Source organism: Carassius auratus, chromosome 3, assembly GCF_003368295.1.
Source record: "Carassius auratus strain Wakin chromosome 3, ASM336829v1, whole genome shotgun sequence".
NCBI classification, from domain to species: Eukaryota; Metazoa; Chordata; class Actinopteri; order Cypriniformes; family Cyprinidae; genus Carassius; species Carassius auratus.
The window spans coordinates 11,193,241-11,211,817 of NC_039245.1; the positions used below are offsets into that span (position 1 = coordinate 11,193,241).

Here is an 18,577-nt window from a genome sequence, read left to right on the forward strand (position 1 = left end):
TGATTTGCCCTTAACAATGTTACACAATTCATACTACACTGTTATTAACCCTTTTAATAAAGGGTGTTCACTTTATTTTGTCCAACCCCAGTTTATACCATGGCAAGCCGTGAATTAAAAAGGCCAAAAATACAATCAAGTGTCACTTTCTAATGCGAACAGAATAACTAGCATTGCTCAAAATGAGTGTTAGAGATTTAAGCATTTTTGGTTTTGGAGCACTGACAGAAAGAGGAAGAGGAAGAGAAAGAGAAAGAGAGAGAATTTTCTGGCACTTCCAATATATCCTGCTTTTTATTAAAGAGCTTGTTACAGCGTTTGAGTCTGCATATGTGGTTCAAGAGTGTTTCTTAGCATGTAAGCGAGTCAGTGTGGGTGTTTAAGTGTGAAATTGTGTATATCGGTGTGAATACGTGTAGATGTGTTCTTCCATGCTTCTGGGAGCTGTGACTCTCCATGTCTGGTGTTCATGCTTTAAATGTGAATACTGTCATTATAATGTATTAATCCAGACTTTATTCTGTTTCTGGATCATATTTAGCTGCATGTAAACTCTGTTCCTGTGGAAAGACTGTTTCTGATGACCCAGCAACTCATGTTTTTACCAAACCAAGAAAAAAAAGGAACTATTGGCTTTGAGGTTTTTCAAGTAAATGATCTCATGTGTGTATATGCACTTCAGTAACGAGAGCACAGCCTCAAACACGCACTAGGCAAGCATACTGATTTGAAGTTGACTGTAACGGACCAACTCTTTTATCTAAGCGCTGATGAATGGAACATTTACAAGCCTTTCTTGATGACAGAGAAACAGGTAAGGACTTTGTAAAACATGTATATATGTTTAGAGGAGTATGAAACTCAATAATACACTGAGTTTTCAAGGTTTTTTTTTTTTTTTTAGTTTAGGCTTTGAGCTATTGAAATTATATATAGTCACTGACTGAAGTTAATATATATGTATGGTATGAAATGAGTAAGAGTATTAAATACAATAATAAGTTTTGAGCTTCTGATATTAACGGTAGGTTACACTTAAGTAACAGTAAGTTACACTTAGGAAGTGTAAAATATGATACACTAATATTTATTATAATTTAAGTGTGTTAATGAAGTAATAATAATAATAAAAATAAAATGAGATAAAATGACCTATGAATAGACAAAATGTTGTGGGTGTTGTATAAATAATCTTTATCATGATCTTTATGTGGATCAAAGAGCATCTAAATAATTTATGTTTAAAGCAGAAAACGGGTTGAAAACTGGAAAAGGGAAGCAATCATAGATACATTTATACTAGGAAACGTCTGGTTTGGGATCTTAAAATCCAAGAAAAGAAAAACCTTGCTATGCTATGTTGATCAATAGGCCTACCCAGATTATTAACTGATTATCAGAAACCCCCCCCCAAAAAATAAAGACAATTACAATCTTAATCCCTAAGATTCTCTGGAAATGTTCAACATTTTTATCTAAAATAATAAAACAAAACAAAAAACCTAATGTTGCTTTTAAGCATGAATATGGCTATATTTAGTGTATTGTGCTTAACACAAAAATAAAAAATAAAGATACATTTCACAAAAACAAGCTACCAGCGCATGCAGTCAAGACCTCCAAGGTTCTTCATGTGGAAAACACAGTTTATGTCACTGTAGGAACAAGGAGTGAGGTAAAACTTGTTTTAGTTGTTTTTCCACTCTTTCAGTGAGTTCACTCACCTACGTTCAGGCATGTACTTTACCACAGCTAAATATAGCACACCTACCATACGCCGTACGCCTCTAAATGAAAGCAGAAAATTAATAACAACATAAAAACATAAGAAACTGAACTAACTTTTACAAACTAAAAAGGTTTTAAAGTCACCCAACAGAACGTGTTCTGTGTGACCACATCTCTTTCCCCCGACGCCCCTCACCCTCTTTTAAGCTTAGGGAAATCCCTCTCTTTCGTTTCCTGGCAGTTGCGAGAAATGTATTGCGACGTACAGTACTACGTCTGTTTTTACGCTGCATAGCTCTATTAGTGGGTTACGGGTACATGATCAGATTCACGCCAGCGGTGTGGTTTTATGTACCGCTATTGAACGAAACCTGCTGCATGGAGATCTACTGTATTTTTTAAGATGTGCACCTGTTTCCTGAAGCGCTCCATTCATTAAAAGATGGATTTTGAATTCTTCATTGAAAGATGGATTTGGAGGTCACCATGCTTTTGTCACAAACAGTAAGCAATATAATATATGCAACAATGTGTAAATGTGTGTTTCTTTGATTTTGTAGATGCCTTGTCAAACTTTCAAAAGTTTTCACTTTCGTGTAATTTTCTGTGTTAAAACACTTCTACCTCTAGACACAACCCATGATAAGTGTTTGATGGGAAACAATCTGTTTGTCGGACCAATGGTAGACGGGAGGAGCGTTCAGGACACATGCTTGAAAACTCATTATTTTTACAGTTTTGTTTGGTGGCACAGAAATTACTTGAGACACACTTCACCTTTAAAGGTTGCTTAGTTTGCATCATGGAAATGCTTTCAGTTACAAATGTTTTTTAAAGAGGGGGGAAAAAAGCGCATGTGTGTGTTGTTTTTGTCAGCGCACACGTGAGACGAAAAAGAAAGTAAGTTTTCTGCTTTAAACAATGAGAATTCTCAGAAGCATGTCTGTGCTGTGTTTTTAGACCTATAAGGCTGTGTTTGCTTTTATAACAACATGATGTGTGTTGTCACATTTGTTCTTAAAGTGATAGCTCACCTAAAACAGGAACACAAGATAAGCTATTTTGAAGTCAGTAAGGGTGAAATGCTGCTAAGATGACATGAGGTAGGTTGAACTGTACAATTAAAACTGAATGGCTCTAATAATCAGCGCTGGTTTCTAAATATCCAGATATCTTGAAAGTAACCGGCAGAACCACCTGCTGTGAAAAGCGCCTGGCTTTGTGATCTAGGATCTCAGCTACAATGTTCTCCACGTGGATTCTGCATATGGTTGGATTCACTCTGCTGGTCAGAGGAGACATCAGTGATGAACAGTGTCCTCCTCATGAAGTCACACCTGTGGAAGGTGAGAGAGAAAGATAACACTCTCAGACATTATTGCATTCAAATCTTTTTTTCTTTTTCTTTTTTTTTAACCTGTTAAGTTCAGGGCTGTGTCCACAAGATAAACCCTTATCAGTGGTTTCTCTAATCTTCAAGTGGCCTCTATTACCGTTCTGGACTCATACATATAAATGTTATTATCCCATCCGACATGAATCCTTATCTTAGACCAATCTATAAACATCAATAGAGATTTTCCTTTGCAGACACTTGTAATTCAGGATGTGACTTTGACTAGCCAGTATAAACCAGCTCTGAAGGTCTGATTTTAGAAGTTCTCTTCTAACTATTCTCGAGAGCCTTGCAGAATCTAAAAATATTAATTAAAAAAAAAATCCCTTTAGGTTTAGCAATGCAAAACTTACATCACCTAGAGCTTTGTCAGACTAGTAAGTCACTCGAAGTTCCTGTTTGTGGCCAAATGTCTGGGGAGAGAGAGAGAGAGAGAGAGAAAAGACAGCACTGAAAAAAAAAAAGTTATGAATGCTCCAGAGCTAAATTTCAACTGTCCTCGATAAGGGTATGAATACTTATGCAATGGAATCATTTTTTTTTTATATATATATAAATTAGCAAAAATGTAAAAAAAAAAAAAAAAAAAAAAAAAAGATTTCATTAAAATGAAAAATCTTGCCATGGCAACCAGCTGAAATAAAATAAATATAGCGAAAGTGAAAAGTGAAAAAAAACAAGTAAAAAAAATTTGCTCTGCATTCAACTCATCCATGTGCACACATACAGAAGTGAACACACACACATCGTAAACACAAGGGTGTCGCCTCCGTCGAGGTTTTGAGGGCAAAGAGAGCGCAACCCATAACTGAATTAACCGATGTCATTACACTTAATACTGACCTTTGAACTCTTTTTTTTTTTTCAGAATCTGCAGTGATGGAGTCCTTGCAGTGCCACAATGACTACATGACCTATGTGCAGTGCACATGGGAGGTCGATCCACATGTTCATTCACAAGATACAGAAAACATGCCTAAATTGTACTATGGGGACTACGATGACACAGTTTTAGAGTAAGTGGAAAAAAACTAAAAACTAATGCAAACAAACACTGAAAGAAAGAAAGACTACAATATGGAAAATTAACTTTTGTAAACTCTCTCTCCCTGTCTGTAGAGAAGAAACACCTTGCGTCTCAAATAGATCCAGTGTGCTTTTACCCAGTGGGAAGATCTCTCACACGTGTCGCTATAACACTGACAGGTTTGCTATAGGAGCAGATCACGTTCTCTACTTCAAAGTGCCCTGTGTACCCAAAGCCACCACTCTCAGAATTGCAGACGAAGGTGAGTGTGTGCATTTAACTTCTAAAGCATCTCTGGCATGGAAAAGCCTTTCACCGTAGCATTTCTGTGATATCAGGAAAAGTTAGGGCCCCAATTGACTTGACGGAGACGATGACTGATAACGGAGGTCGTCTGCTGTCCTGGAGAAGCCAGTATCCTGCATCCTCAAAAATCACAGGAACTCTTGTGTACCAGCTTCAGTATCGCAAAGACATGGATAACTGGACTGTGAGTACACACACACACACACACACACACACAGTACACTGTCAGAAAAACAAAAGTATCTACCACAAATGCATATTAGCAATTTGATATATTGTTTACGTACTAAGATGCACCCTTAGGTTTAGATAATTTAACACATTTTAATTCAATTAAATGTTTCACACTAATTGTGCTGATTAATATATAATATATATGCTATAATATTTTATATATAACTACATAAAAAGTCAAACTACACACACACACCCACACACCATTCATTAAAGAATCTTGAAAAAAAAGTCACGGTTTCCACAAAAATATTCCACCAAATCAGCATATTAGAATGATTTCAGAAGGATCATGTAATATTAATATTTTTAGTAATAATATTTCACAATATTACTGTTTACTCTATTTTCAATAAAAAAAATTATAATTAGAAAAGAGAATCTGAATCTTGCCAACTCTGAACTTTTGAACGATAGTGTATCCTACTGTATATATTTATATTTGAAACTGAATAATTGTTTTAAATTAATAAAATGTCAGTATAGGCTCCAAACGTTCTGACACACTCAAAATATCACCTGATAGGATATATTGTGGATATCCTGTCTACAACTGTGCAGTTTGCATCTCTGTTTCACTATAATATCAACACCACAATCTGCCAATGTACGGACACGTCAGCATAACCTCAAACTTCACACGATTCCCACCTAAGATAAAGCCTCCACATGAAAGAGTGATGCTAGAGTTACGAAACTGGAGACAGATCCACTCTCAAGATTTGGATATTTACATGGGGAAATGCTGAGCATGTTTATATGTATTTGTCGTGAAACTGAACATTGTTTGTTTACTGATGAATGTGCTTTCACATAGGCGCACAATGTGTTACTGATATAAGTCTCACCTTGTTTTCCAAAGTGGGAGGAAGTTACTTTCTGAGACTTCCGACTGATTAGCCACTAATGGCTTGTTAGAAATTTGCGCCGCAAACCAGTGTTTACATAATAAATGACACTAATATGAAAACAAATACTAGTTTGCAGTGTCAAGGAGCATGACGGACTGTTTTTGTTAATTAAATATATATGAAACCGGAAGTTAAATTTTTTTATAGAATTAATAAATAAATGTGAAATAGTTTTTACACAACAGTTCAACAAACTAAGTGTTTGTATTTCGTAGTAACTTACACTTTTGAGGCAATGTTGACAATATTAGCAAAGACATAAAATCGACTGGTCAGTGCAACAAAGCGACATTTACTTCCTGAATGAATTAGTGTACGAACGAATCGGTTGAGTGAATGATTCAATGACTCGCACGAATAGGCAGTCAGAAGGTTTTGTTCCTACATAGTAAACAAAAAACTCACAGTATTCATAAAAGATTAGGCAAAAAGTACCCAGATGAATAAAAGTTTGCAACTATTGAACATACAATTCGAAATTTTATTTTAAAGTGTAAAGTAATACAGACTGTGTAAATAAAGTTCTGTAAAAACTTTACTTGTATTTTAACAATACATTGTAAGTGTTTCCCATCGGATAATCAAAAGTTCTACACAGACTTGCTGTCTTCACACCCAGTTGAACACTTGGGCCATATAGGAAGTACGTCATGTAAGTAGACAAGTGGTCAAGACCGCAGCTGTAGGTGTTGGGACATCCCAGGCCAAATTTTGACTCGTTTTATGATTATGTTGCACAAGTGCCCACTACTAATGAAACCCTTGCAAGGGGCTGAAGTGGAACGTCCTAAGCCCTTGATCACTTGGAATCCACTATGGAGTCTTTATCTTATCTTTATTATTATTATTATTTTATTTTTGCCTTACTAATCTGTTTGATGCAGCATTTTGTATGTGTATACAGTAGGTATATAAGGAGCTGTTCTAAATCTTTAAAAATAATTCATATATCGCCGTTTTGGGTTGGAGTAAATTCAGTGCGATCTGTGCTGACTTCACAACCATGCTATATTGTGGCATATGGAGATACCTGAAGTGTAAATATGAAGTAGACTCACTCTCTCGGTCAAAATTCAGGGCCTGAGGATCTGTCCATATGAACTTGCCCCATCCACTTAACTAAGTAGAACACACTTCAAAATGGCAGAGGGGATTCCCCTGTTGGGAAGTGCATAGGGAAGTAAAACACAGCCCAGTTTACATTCATACTAGACACATTCACAGTAAAACATGCTTTTTAAACACTCTCTGAGTAATTGCTTAGTCGAAAAAAGTACCTCCACAGAGAATACGCGATTTCCGCCACACTTCTTTTGTTTGTGAATGAATTTTTCTCGTTCTCTTTTACTGGAACAGATTGTGGATAACATCAGTGCTTCCGAGTATATGATTGACAAGGAGTCACTTTCGGGTTACCATTATCAAGCCAGAGTGAGGGCGCGAGGCCCTGTAGGACTCTGGAGTGACTGGAGCCCCCTGCTGTCCTGGAAGACTCACAATGGTATTATTTTTGTGTTTGTTTTTTGCTAATAGTCTAAAATCGGTATACTGCAAACATCTGTTTTAATATAGTGCATTACCTCTCACAGATGGACCCTTTAACCTGAAGTGTGTGATAATGGAAGAAACAACGGTGACGTGTACCTGGCAAATGAAGACAGAATATTATCAGTTTATGTCTTATCATCTCTGGTGCAGTGATAATGATAACGCTGAGTGAGTTCTCCATCCATCGAAGGCTTGTGTGACTATCAGTTGATCTAATGTCACATCCTGTATACTGAGAACTCGTTCTCTTTCTCTCCCTCAGACTCTCAGCTTGTTGCAAAGATCCACAGCTTCAGTCGAGCGGCGCTGACCTTTCTGAGTTTGTGTGTTCTGTAAATACCTCTGACCCTTCCCTGTTAACAGTGGAGCTGAGACCAGTGTACTACACTAGGACGTTCTATACTGAAAAACACAGTGAGCTTCTTTGAAATGTTATTTAGTGGAGTCTGCCGTCTGAGTTTAGGAAGAACACTAATGTTAGTTCGTCTTCTCTTCAAGTTAAACTTTCACAACCTGGCCCGATCCATGTAGAGGAAGTAGATGGTGGTTTCATACTGAACTGGACTGAACCAGCTGTGTCCGAATATATTAAATACTCCATCCAGATAAAAATCTCACCCTTCAAGGTGCGTTAGTTATCTTTCAGCATCTGTGTCGCGTTTACTAAATGATTCACTGTAGCTGTAACTGATCGCATGCATGATTTCACTTTCTCTTTGTAGACCTCAGAAAGCGAGATCCTTCCTATGGGGCAAAACTATTTGAATATTTCATCTGAGTTTCTAGATCCTTCAACTGAATACCAGGCCCAGATCAGATTACTGCATGTAACTGATGGTGTTTATGACGTTCAGCCATCAGAATGGTCCGAGCCAGCAGCGTTCAAAACTAACCCGGGTAACACCTTGATTTCAACTGTGCACTTCTGATCACATGCTAGTTTAATGTTGATTTATTTCATTTACTTTTAGAGAGATTTGGGGTAAGTTGCCAGTTCAGAACTGAGATGTGCTTTGGAACACCAATCTCACTTTTAAAATGGTGTTTTAAATAATGAATTGTTCATTTAGTAATTGTATAATTAAAGCAGAAATGAATCACTACAGCAGCAATTAGTTCAGTTTTTTTAAGAAAATAAAAGAAGATTATTAATATTGATATATAAATTGGATTTGGGTAGATTGTGTTAATTGTTTATTTTGGGATTACATTGAGATATAATGAGATGACTCTTTAAAATTGGTGTGTACATGCAAATTCAACCTGCATGTCTATTTGCTTGTTTTTTTGTTTTTCTGACACTTGCAATAAGGTTCCATTGGTTAACATAATTTAATGCACTAACTAACAATAAGCAATATCTTTTCTGCATATCTGAATGGATGAATGGATTAATTAATGAACATTTTAATATATTCAGTCTGTTAAAATTGAAAAGTATTCATTCATTCATCTATTCAAATATACATATTAATTACAGAATGTTTCAGGACTTTATGATAGAAATAATAAAAAAATAAATAAATAAAAAGTGCTTTGTCCTGTGCCTTTCTGTCTTTTTTACATGAAAGAACTCAACTTTATACATGTGTAAAGTAGTCATAAATAGCTTCTTTTAAAATGAAATCTTTGAAGTAGTTGATACCCGCAGGACATAACTGGATATGTGATGCATGAGAAAACCTCTTTGTGTGTGTGTGTAGTTTCATCGCCCATCAGCTTTGTAATCTACATTTTGACTCCTGTGTTCGTGGCTATGCTTTTCATCATCTTGTACAACACCCTTCCAGTCTTACACAGGTAAAACCAGCTATACTCTTTCATTTATGCTTTTATGCATCCTTCCAAAATGTCAGACAATAAAATCAATATATAAATGTAATAAATGTATTAATTCCCTTGAAATCAGTTCCGTCTCGTTACACTGGTACTGTTACAGGAACGGTCGTTCATATGGTTTTATTTGTGTTTGTTTATTCATGTGTGTAATTCTATAATAGAAGAATCACATTGTGGAAGGGATCAATTCCATCGCCCATAAAGAGCAAAGTGCTGGAGGGGATGGTGAAGGTGAGCCTTTACTAACTGATCTTGGAACAGTAAATGTTTAAGGTGAATCTGGAGTTTGATGCACAATATAATTAATATCGCATCTTCAATTTGTTTTCATTTCAATTTTTTTTTTACTCTGCTTTAATTATTTAATTTCACTGTTTCTGGTAACAGCTAAGGATGGCAAATATGGCCTTCTAAGTACGGTCTAAGTTTAATAACTAGTAATCCACCCTTCCAAATTACACCTGGTCACATGTACAGTATACATTTTTTTTCCATCTTTCTCTTCTTCAGAAGTCTCAGAGTGGATGGCCAAATCTCCAGAGCGAGAACGAGTCAACCTCCATTTGTGTTCTACTGGCGGCAGACAACGTCAGTCTCTGCAAAAGCAGGTAAGCTAAGAATCAAATTATAATATTTTGCAGTAAACATCAATATTTCAAATTAGCTTTTATTTTTAGATTTTCAGTTTTAATTTCAGTTGTCGTTTGAGTTTTAGTCATCTTTATGTCTTTTTGTTTAACTATTTTTTACGTTTTTCTAAGTTTTTAAATTCTAAAGCTTTACTATTGACTGTTAATGCTTCTTTATATGTTAAATATTTTTATTTCAGTTTTAGATTTAGTCATTTCAGTACTTAAAAGTTTTGCAGCACTATTACTGAAAAATTGTGTTTAATAGTTTTAGTTTTGATTTAAGTTTTAGTTAATAATAGCAAAACTCTCTAAAAGGGAAATGAAACATTTCGCATAATTCCACCAGTGCCTCTTTTCTTTTCAAACCCTCAGACTTATTGTAAGTCACATTATGGAAACGGGTGACAATGTCTCTGTGTCTGACAATGTTTTTCTTTAACACTTAACTGTGTTACAGTGTCTCTTCGGAGCCGTGTTTGTCACACAGTGAGGAGGCTGTTAAAATGGCACAGTCAGGTGGATCAGACCACATGCACGCCTATGTGAGTGAAAGCATGCGCAAGGAAAAATCAGGCATGAACTTCAGCGGACCTTATATTATGTGCTGTGAGCAATCCTGCACCCAGTTCAAATTTCCTGACAGCTCTATAGACAAAGATCACACATGTGCGTCGGGAAAGTCTGAGAATTTTGCTCCTGTAAATGGAGGCTACGTTATTAATCTTCCCACCACTATGCCAGCAACTCAAAACCCGGTCACTGTTGACAGCCCGACCAATAACCCTTCAGACGAACCCCCTGCGTACACCCCCGGCCCAGATCAGGGGTGTATGGTCCTCCCTCATCCATCCGGCTACTTCACAATGCCATGTGTCGTCACAGACTAATCCGAGCCGAAAGGATGCGTGAAGATTGCACATTCAGGAACGTAATGACCAAGGACTCAATGACTGTTAGTTTGGTACTTTTTAAATGAAGAAAAAAAGAACAAATAATAATAAAAATAATAAAAACCATGAGGGGACCTACAGGCTCAAAGAAGGAATAAGAGATGGACGATCAGAGCTAAGCACAATCAGTGGATCACAGTGAATGTAGTTCAGATCTTTGCTTTATTTAAACTTTACGAGCAATGGTCTAAAGACAGATGAATGTTTCGCATGCTCATAATGAAAGGGGGTGAAAGAATCATTGGAGCTTCAATAGGACTTTGAGTTGTACCGTGAAAGTCTCACCAACAGATGGAAGTGTTGCTTTAAATGAATGTATGATAAGGCCAAAAATTCTCATTTCCTCAGTGCAAACTGTGGAAAGCAAACAAGGCATTAGTCGAAATGACTGTTTTTTTCCACAGTGTCTCACATATCCCGCTGCATTGAATGTATTCTTCTCAAGTTTTTGCAGTTAATTCAGCTTGACAGACACTGGCGGCCTCATTCACTAACTGTGTACGCTGGCATTTGTGTGATTAGGAACGTTTTCACAAATAAATCACATGCCATCAGTAAGGTTAAATAAATGACTGTGTGAAGAAATGGAAGGCAATTTTAAACTGTAATAGAAAACAAACAGACTGATTCTAAAAATGTTAGAAATATTTTGGGAATGAACAAATAAAAATTTCTGAGAGGCCGCATTTACTATATATAGGCTGATATAAAAATAGAATGGTAATATTTGATTCACACTAATAACATACTGCTCAATCGCACGATCTTATGTAAAATACACCGTATGTTGAATGAGAAGTACACTGACTTAGTGAATGGGGCGCATTTTTGTATATAAGTAGTGCTGTTTTTGGATTTTTGCAAACTTTATACTTTTTAAGACATTTAAAATGAAAGTTTTAAAAAATATATATCTCCTTAACTTGCATCGTGTTAAAATTGCGAATGTTGTTATGTGTCATCTAAAACATTAAAGCTATTTATGTGCTGAGCTAAAGGCAGTCTCAGGTTGATCATGAGCATGCCCAACCTAACAAAAAAACAAAAAGGCTTTCTTCTAGCTGTCTCTGGTTTAAGAGAAAGTATTAAAAGTGTTTATTTTCTTGAGCTGTGATTGTAAACGATATGTACTCAAGCACATGGTATTAAAGATTTAGCTAAAGTTCGAGTGCCTCCTTGTACTCTTCTTCTACATGTGACTTTAGTGTCTGTTTATGTGTGTTTATCTCCGTCTCTCTCAGTGTTTCACATGTGTGTTTTTTGGCATGCTGGAGTTTATGGAGTATTTCTGTATCATCGGTTTCACACAGAGCAGATGTGATTTACCGCAGCCTAATCTACTCCACTCAGCACCTCATGTTGGCCTTGTGTGTGTGTGTGTGTGTGTGTGCGACAGTGTCTGTGAATATGTTTTAATTACACCAACATGAGTCACTAAAGAGTTTCTAATAGTTAATGTCATATTTTCTCCCCACTAACATGGCCTTGACCGTGACGACAGAATGCACAGTTACTGTTTTCCCACCAAAATTCCTGTTAAATTCTGACCATGCTTCTGAAAGCAGATACATTCCACACAAAAGCTTTAAGATCTATTGTTCAAGAACAAATGAGAAGAGCAAAACCAAGACAGACAGAGATACGGAGGCATGAAGAGAGAGGTGGAGTTCTTGTTGGACAACATGTCCCGTTTGCTTTGTTGTAAATAAACAGGAAAGCCTTCAAGATGGCGATATGAGACCATTATGCAATCTCGGGGTCTCCATAGGAGTACTGCAATAATACAGCTTCAAATACCTTCACTGGTTTATTAAAGCTTCCTGAAATGCAAAACAATCAGTTACAGGCCTGGAGGATGTGGAAGTAAAATAATAATAATAAAAAAAAACCACATCAAAACAGTTAATATTTTTCACATTTTTAAATTATAATAAAGTCATTGATTCTATACAGACAGAAGCATTAAAATTCATTATAAAAACAAAATAATATCAAAAGCTGATGTAGTTATGTCAAATGCAACATTTTGTCTTTTCTAAACAACAATCAGTTTCTTAATATCTTTCCTCTTTTGGAAAATTTCATTCATCACTATAGAAATTTACCAAACTATGACTAAATGCACTACACTTCCACATGAGGGTGAGAACTAAATAGCACGTGCTTTGCAGCATAAATAGCCAATCAGACCTATTTACAGTCATGCGATCTGTATATCACACAGAATACAGAACTTTAATTTCATGTTCACTAAAAACATCCGAGACAGAAAAAAATCCCAACAGAGCACATCAGCCACATCTGACATCATCAATACAAACCTGTCCAAAGACTAGCTTTGAAAAGGTGACAAGGTCAAAGGTCATGATGAAGTTAAATTGTTCTGGTAAGTATTTATTTGAAGGGGAAAAATCAAATCACGTTTAACAGAAAAACCAATGAATATGATTTTATCCAAAGCAACAACTTGGAATCCTACTGTACCTAAGGGACCAAGAGAAAAATATTGCCTCTGTTTGTAATCCTAACACACTCTCACACATAATCAACAGGTCAATTGTCCCACAGCTTTCTATAAAAACTAAATTTAGGCTAATCTGTTTAGCTCAGTAATCCTGCCTTTTGATCTGACCTTTGACCTTTCATGATCTGCTCATGGAAGACCCATTCAATAGCAGGACTGATGTGAACCAGTGAGTCAGAACAAAACTCTCTCATCCAAAAGTCCCTGAATTCTCATTTAAATTCTTATTATGAGTAAGAGAGAGAGAGAGAGAGAGAGAGAGAGAGAGAGGAAAAAAACACTATACTTCTAGTGACTAGAGAGAGAAACTTGGCAGATTGTTTACTAAAAAAAAGTTTCAGTTTATCTTATAGTTTATAAATATAAAGCTTCCTCAGAGTCATTTCCACGTTTCCCAAGGCTTGCTAACTTAAGTCCTTAAAATGAACAGACATTCAACATTTGGAAGAAAGGAAATATTAACAAAATAAAATTCAGTATCAAATGTTCTAATCAAAGTTTATTTATTAAATCGATCAACAGGCTCCCAGAACATCAACCGAACATCACAGTTTTCTCGGCTTCCACTGATCACTTCAGTTTCATTCTCCTATGTTGGATGCTTCTCCTCAGTTAATAAACTCACCTGCTTGTTTGAATCTGCCTGTTTGCCTCCTCGACCAGTAGTGACAGCAGACCAGCCCAGATAACAGTATAATCAGTAAAACTCACATGGATCCTCAGACAACATCCTCATCTGAACCACACCTCCTGCCGACCGTCACCACCACACCAACAGCCTTTCCCATGGCCCGGCCAGTGACCTTCTTTTTTGGTGAGGCAGCCTACTGCAGTGGGTTTTTGTTGCAATGTTCCCTCTTTTTGAGTTGCAACCCCACCTGTTTGTGACTGAACGTGTGAAGGTGGCATTCATCTCGTTGCTGTCTGGAAAAGCCTTGCAGTAGGTGGAAACCATGTGGAATTCACAGGACCCTCAGGTTCACATGCTGGATAGCTTTGTTCAACACTTCCAGGAGGTATACGGCTAGTCGACTATGGAGATCACTGTGCATGATGAACTGTTCCAACTGTGGCAAGCGGATTTATCACTCTTTGCTTCCACACTCTTGCTGCCAGCAGCGGCTGGAATGAGGTTGCTCTGCTCTCTGCCTTCCCCATCCTATGTCAACAGATGTCCATCTACGAGGGCACCGTGGGGCTCAAAAGCTTCCTCCAAAAGGGAACTCATCTCTCAACACCTAACAGCTTACACTGTCACCCTCTATTCTTTACCCGCTTCCACTTTGTATTTTCTTACTGTCCGGTCAGTAAGAAGGTCAAAGTGGAAAAACTTTCCTGCCTACACCAGCCTTATCCAATCCCAGAGGAACCAGAGTCCATCCTACCACCTTCAATCTTCAAGTCTCCCGTCCAGTGGGCACTTGATGACCAAACCCATGCTGCTACTCTCACGGAACCTGCTCCACTGGGAGGTCCAGAAGGGAATAGTTGCGTCCCCATCCACCCTGCATCTGGCTCTTCTGGACTGTCCACACCTCTCCAGGATCCAGGCACCTAGGCAGCTACTGAACCCTCTCGCTCCTCCAAGATGTCACCCGATTCATCAAGGGATGTTTGGTCTGTGCCATCTCCACCACACCACAGTGTCTGCATGAGGATAAACTGGTCCCATTAACCATGCCTCGCTGGCCCTACTCCCACCTGGGGGTGGACTTCGCCACCAACCTCCCTCCTTTGAATGGGTTCACAACCATCCTAATAGTCTTTGACCTGTTCTCCAAACCCTGCAAATTAATCCCACGTCCCTGGTCCTGAGTAGAGATCGTGGGCAGACAGATGACATACTGGATCTAATCCTCCTCAATGACTTCCACCAGGCCCATCATGACCGCCCCGCTCCCAGGGGGCATGGTCATCCTTGCTGTCCATCTCATCAGGAGATGCCCGTGGGGGAGGGGGTAATGTCACGGAATCCCCTGCTTCGCCAGCCAAACCAGCCTCCTACACCCATTCACAATCACCTGATTATGAATCACTGACACCTGCATTCGCTTGCCACACCATTCAAACACTCAACACAGTCACTCGTCGGCTAGTCTCAAGGTTACAAGCTTCTCAAGCGGATCCCTACTTGTCAGCCTCTCAATCCTGGAAGCCTCTGCTACCTATTGAAGAACTAGAAGTTTCAGCTCAGATAAGACTGTTTTGGCTACTTCCATTGATCACATAGATTTGATTCTATGTTGGAAGCTTCTCCTCCATTACCTTTTAATAAACTCCCCTGCTTGTCTAAATCTGCCTGTTTGCCTCCTTGACTAGTTTTGACCATTACAGATTAAGGCTACTCTACGAAAACCCACCAGGTCTGTTTACAACATTTCCAGGTCACTTTTTTTTAATACAAAAGTGTTATAAATAATGAAGACATATTTTCAGTTCGATTCTATACACATATTTGTATCAGACTTATCACGTTTTTTTTTTTTTTTTTTACAAAAGCAGATGTTTAAAGAAAAGCACTTTTCAGATGTTGCAGTAAAGAAGTCAGAAGTGACTGAGTCAAGATAAACAAACTAACAATATTGCAAATGTGAGTTTGCAAAGTTTTTAAACTTTGTACTGCAATTTACACTATACTTGCAATGTAACATGGTGACAATGTGCTTGCTGATCACACAATACCTGAATCATAAGTGATGGACAGCAGAATGTCAGTTGAGATGCACATCAGGGTAACAGCTGTACAGTCTGTGAGAGGATACGAGACAAATATCTTCAGTCTCAGAAGGGATGTGGCAGGAGGTTATTTGTGGCTTGGTGTCACATAAATATGTACAGAGATAAAGATATGGTTCTCTCTCTCACACACACACACATTTGCGGAAGAACGCACATATTCACACACCCAAACAAGGCACAAGCTCACACACAGTAGATCAGATCTTTATCTGTACCGGCAGCACACACCGTCTTCCTGTTATCTTATTTAAGGTCCTGTGGTGTGCGCTCATGCGTTTGTGTGTGAAACTGTTTGTATAAGCTTGATTAAATGGTTTGAGCTGTGTCTGACTGTACAGGTCTAGCATTTAGATGTTTTTCATCCACATTCTCTGAAACCAGTTTAAAAGGGTGATCATTTAATGGGTTACTCCACCCCAACATTTTGTCATTAATCACTTAACCCTATGTCGTTCCAAACCCATAAAAGCTCCGTTCATCTTCGGAACACAATTTAAGATATTTTGGATGAAAACCTTGAGGCTTGAGACTGTCCCATAGACTGCCAAGTAAATAACAGTGTCAAGGTCCATAAAATGTATGAAAGGTTGTTGTCAGAATACTCCATCTGCCATCAGACGTGCAATCTGGGTTATATGTCTATGGGACAGTCTCAAGTCTCCAGGTTTTCATCCAAAATATCTTAAATTGTGTTCCGAAGATGAACTGAGCTTTTAAGGGTTTGGAACGACATGTGGGATAAGTGATTAATGACAACATTTTCATTTTAAGGTGGAGTATCCCTTTAAAGTATCTGGTTTGCTTTTTCAACACTGAAGAGTTTGTCTGCACTGAAAAGCAGTATATTTCCTGAGACTTCTTCCAGTTCTCACCTGTAATGTAGATTACATTTTATGTTTTTAATCTTACAAATCTTTGTCACCCTCCTCTAAAATGCACCATGTGACTCTACTCTATATTTCAAGTCTTATGAAACCACATGAAAGCTCAAACAGAACGGAAGTTCGAAATTAACGGAATTTTTTCAATATGATTTAAATATTTTCTATCATTTAAATATAATATAAATCTTATATAATACAGTTATAGATGCACATTTTGTACTGTTTGCATTTTGATCTAAGTATTGCTTCACACACTTGTTTTTACAACCTTTTCTTAGTTGTTAGCATGATTTTTCTTTCCTTTTAGCATGATCAATTCCTTTCATCAATTCTTTTAATTTCACACCCGTTTTTAACATCAACAAGTCTGGGCAGAGCATGACACTATCCAGAATGTGGCCTTACTCCCACTGAAAAGTGCTGTGGTTCTGTGGACAACCTGTGTGCATGTGTTTATGTATGTTATGCTAGCAGGCGAATGGAGGCTAAATCATGAAGAGGGAGGGTGCAAACTCTTCTCTCTGTTAGCATCTGTGAGATTTATCTGCTCTTAGCGCTTAAACTCTTTCAAATATGGACGCAGAGTGCCTGTACATCATGCTTTTGCCTTTATAGCACCTTTACTTAAGTGTACTAGGTGGAAAGTGAGTGCACTAGCAGAGAGGAATATGCCTTCTCATCCTCTCTGTCATTAGGGTATTTTTCAGTATGTGGCCTTTCATGGTTGATGCATTTTAGAGTGATTTTTATTAGCAAATATATTTCAGTAATTATTGCTAGAGTAATACTGAAACACATAATATTTCAGTGACTGTTTTGCTCTTTCAGAGAAAATACATCTTGCTCTTGGAGTAATAAAAATGTATGAATGAAATGAGTGAAATAATTTATCATTTCCATGGTAACATCTCTACTGCCTAAGCAGTAGAAGTAAAACACTGGGGGAGGGGGGGGGGGGGGGGGGTGGAAAAACCATGTGCAATATCATACTGGCAACAAAACAGCGAGTGTTGTTATTGCTAACTAACTAATAGTTCGTTTTCACACATAACTAATAAAAACACAAAAATATTGTATGTCAATGGTATATGTCATGTGAAATAATAATAATAAAAAATAAATATTAGATGAAAATGAAGGAAAAAAATGAAATGCCTTGGAAAACTAACTAACTAAATTTAAAAAAAAAAACTATGAAATGTTTAAGCACTAAAACTAAAACTGAGATAAAAATCGAAGATAATTTTTAATAAATGTATAAAAAAACTAAGCCAACATTAAAAAAAACTCAAAATATAAAAATAAAAGTTAATTCAAAATATGAAATACCATAATAATTGAAAACTAAAACAAAAATAACACTGAATATCATGGTTGGAAAAAGACAATCAGGTTGTTTCCATCATCGTCTAGATGTTAGATACTTCTAGAATATGTACATATGTGTAAAAGGCTGTAATGAAATGCAAAAACGCAGATGTATCAGTGGTTTCAATACAGTAAAAGTACATAAACATTTAAAATACTGAGTAAGGTACTTAAAATAGCTGTAAAACGGCAACTTAGAGTGAAGTTTATTCCAGTACTGAGTTGAATCTTCATACATCAAAATGCCAAGCTCATCTAAGGTCATGATGTGCAATGTCAGTAATGAACTGGTCCACTTTACCGACTCTCACTGACTGTCTCTCTCCTCACACAGGAATGCAGGGCCACATAATTAATTGCATTAATTCAGCACATAAATTTCAGTTATCCAGGGAGCGAGTCAGATATGAAGTGAGGGAGTGTGGGCCACAGCAGAGCAGGGCACCCTCTCAACAATTCATTCACACACAGACCAAACAAAACAAACTGCA

General features: G+C 37.3%; 1 protein-coding gene across 2 annotated transcripts; it reads left to right on the forward strand.

Moving 5' to 3' along the window:
* The first annotated feature begins 219 nt into the window (after positions 1–219).
* On the forward strand, positions 220–11,736 carry LOC113047945 (cytokine receptor common subunit beta-like). Of its 2 annotated transcripts, none has more exons than XM_026209388.1 (14): positions 220–814; positions 2,898–3,074; positions 3,993–4,140; positions 4,244–4,413; positions 4,490–4,641; positions 6,959–7,103; positions 7,192–7,318; positions 7,413–7,564; positions 7,649–7,776; positions 7,873–8,047; positions 8,854–8,950; positions 9,151–9,220; positions 9,500–9,597; positions 10,079–11,736. In XM_026209388.1, the coding sequence occupies exons 2-14, from the start codon at positions 2,972–2,974 to the stop codon at positions 10,506–10,508; spliced, it is 1,995 nt and encodes a 664-aa protein (XP_026065173.1). In that variant the 5' UTR covers positions 220–814; positions 2,898–2,971; the 3' UTR covers positions 10,509–11,736. The 2 variants fall into 2 exon arrangements, with proteins under 2 accessions (XP_026065173.1, XP_026065181.1); XM_026209396.1 differs by lacking the exon at positions 220–814 and adding an exon at positions 1,103–2,232.
* Positions 11,737–18,577: the final 6,841 nt, after the last annotated feature.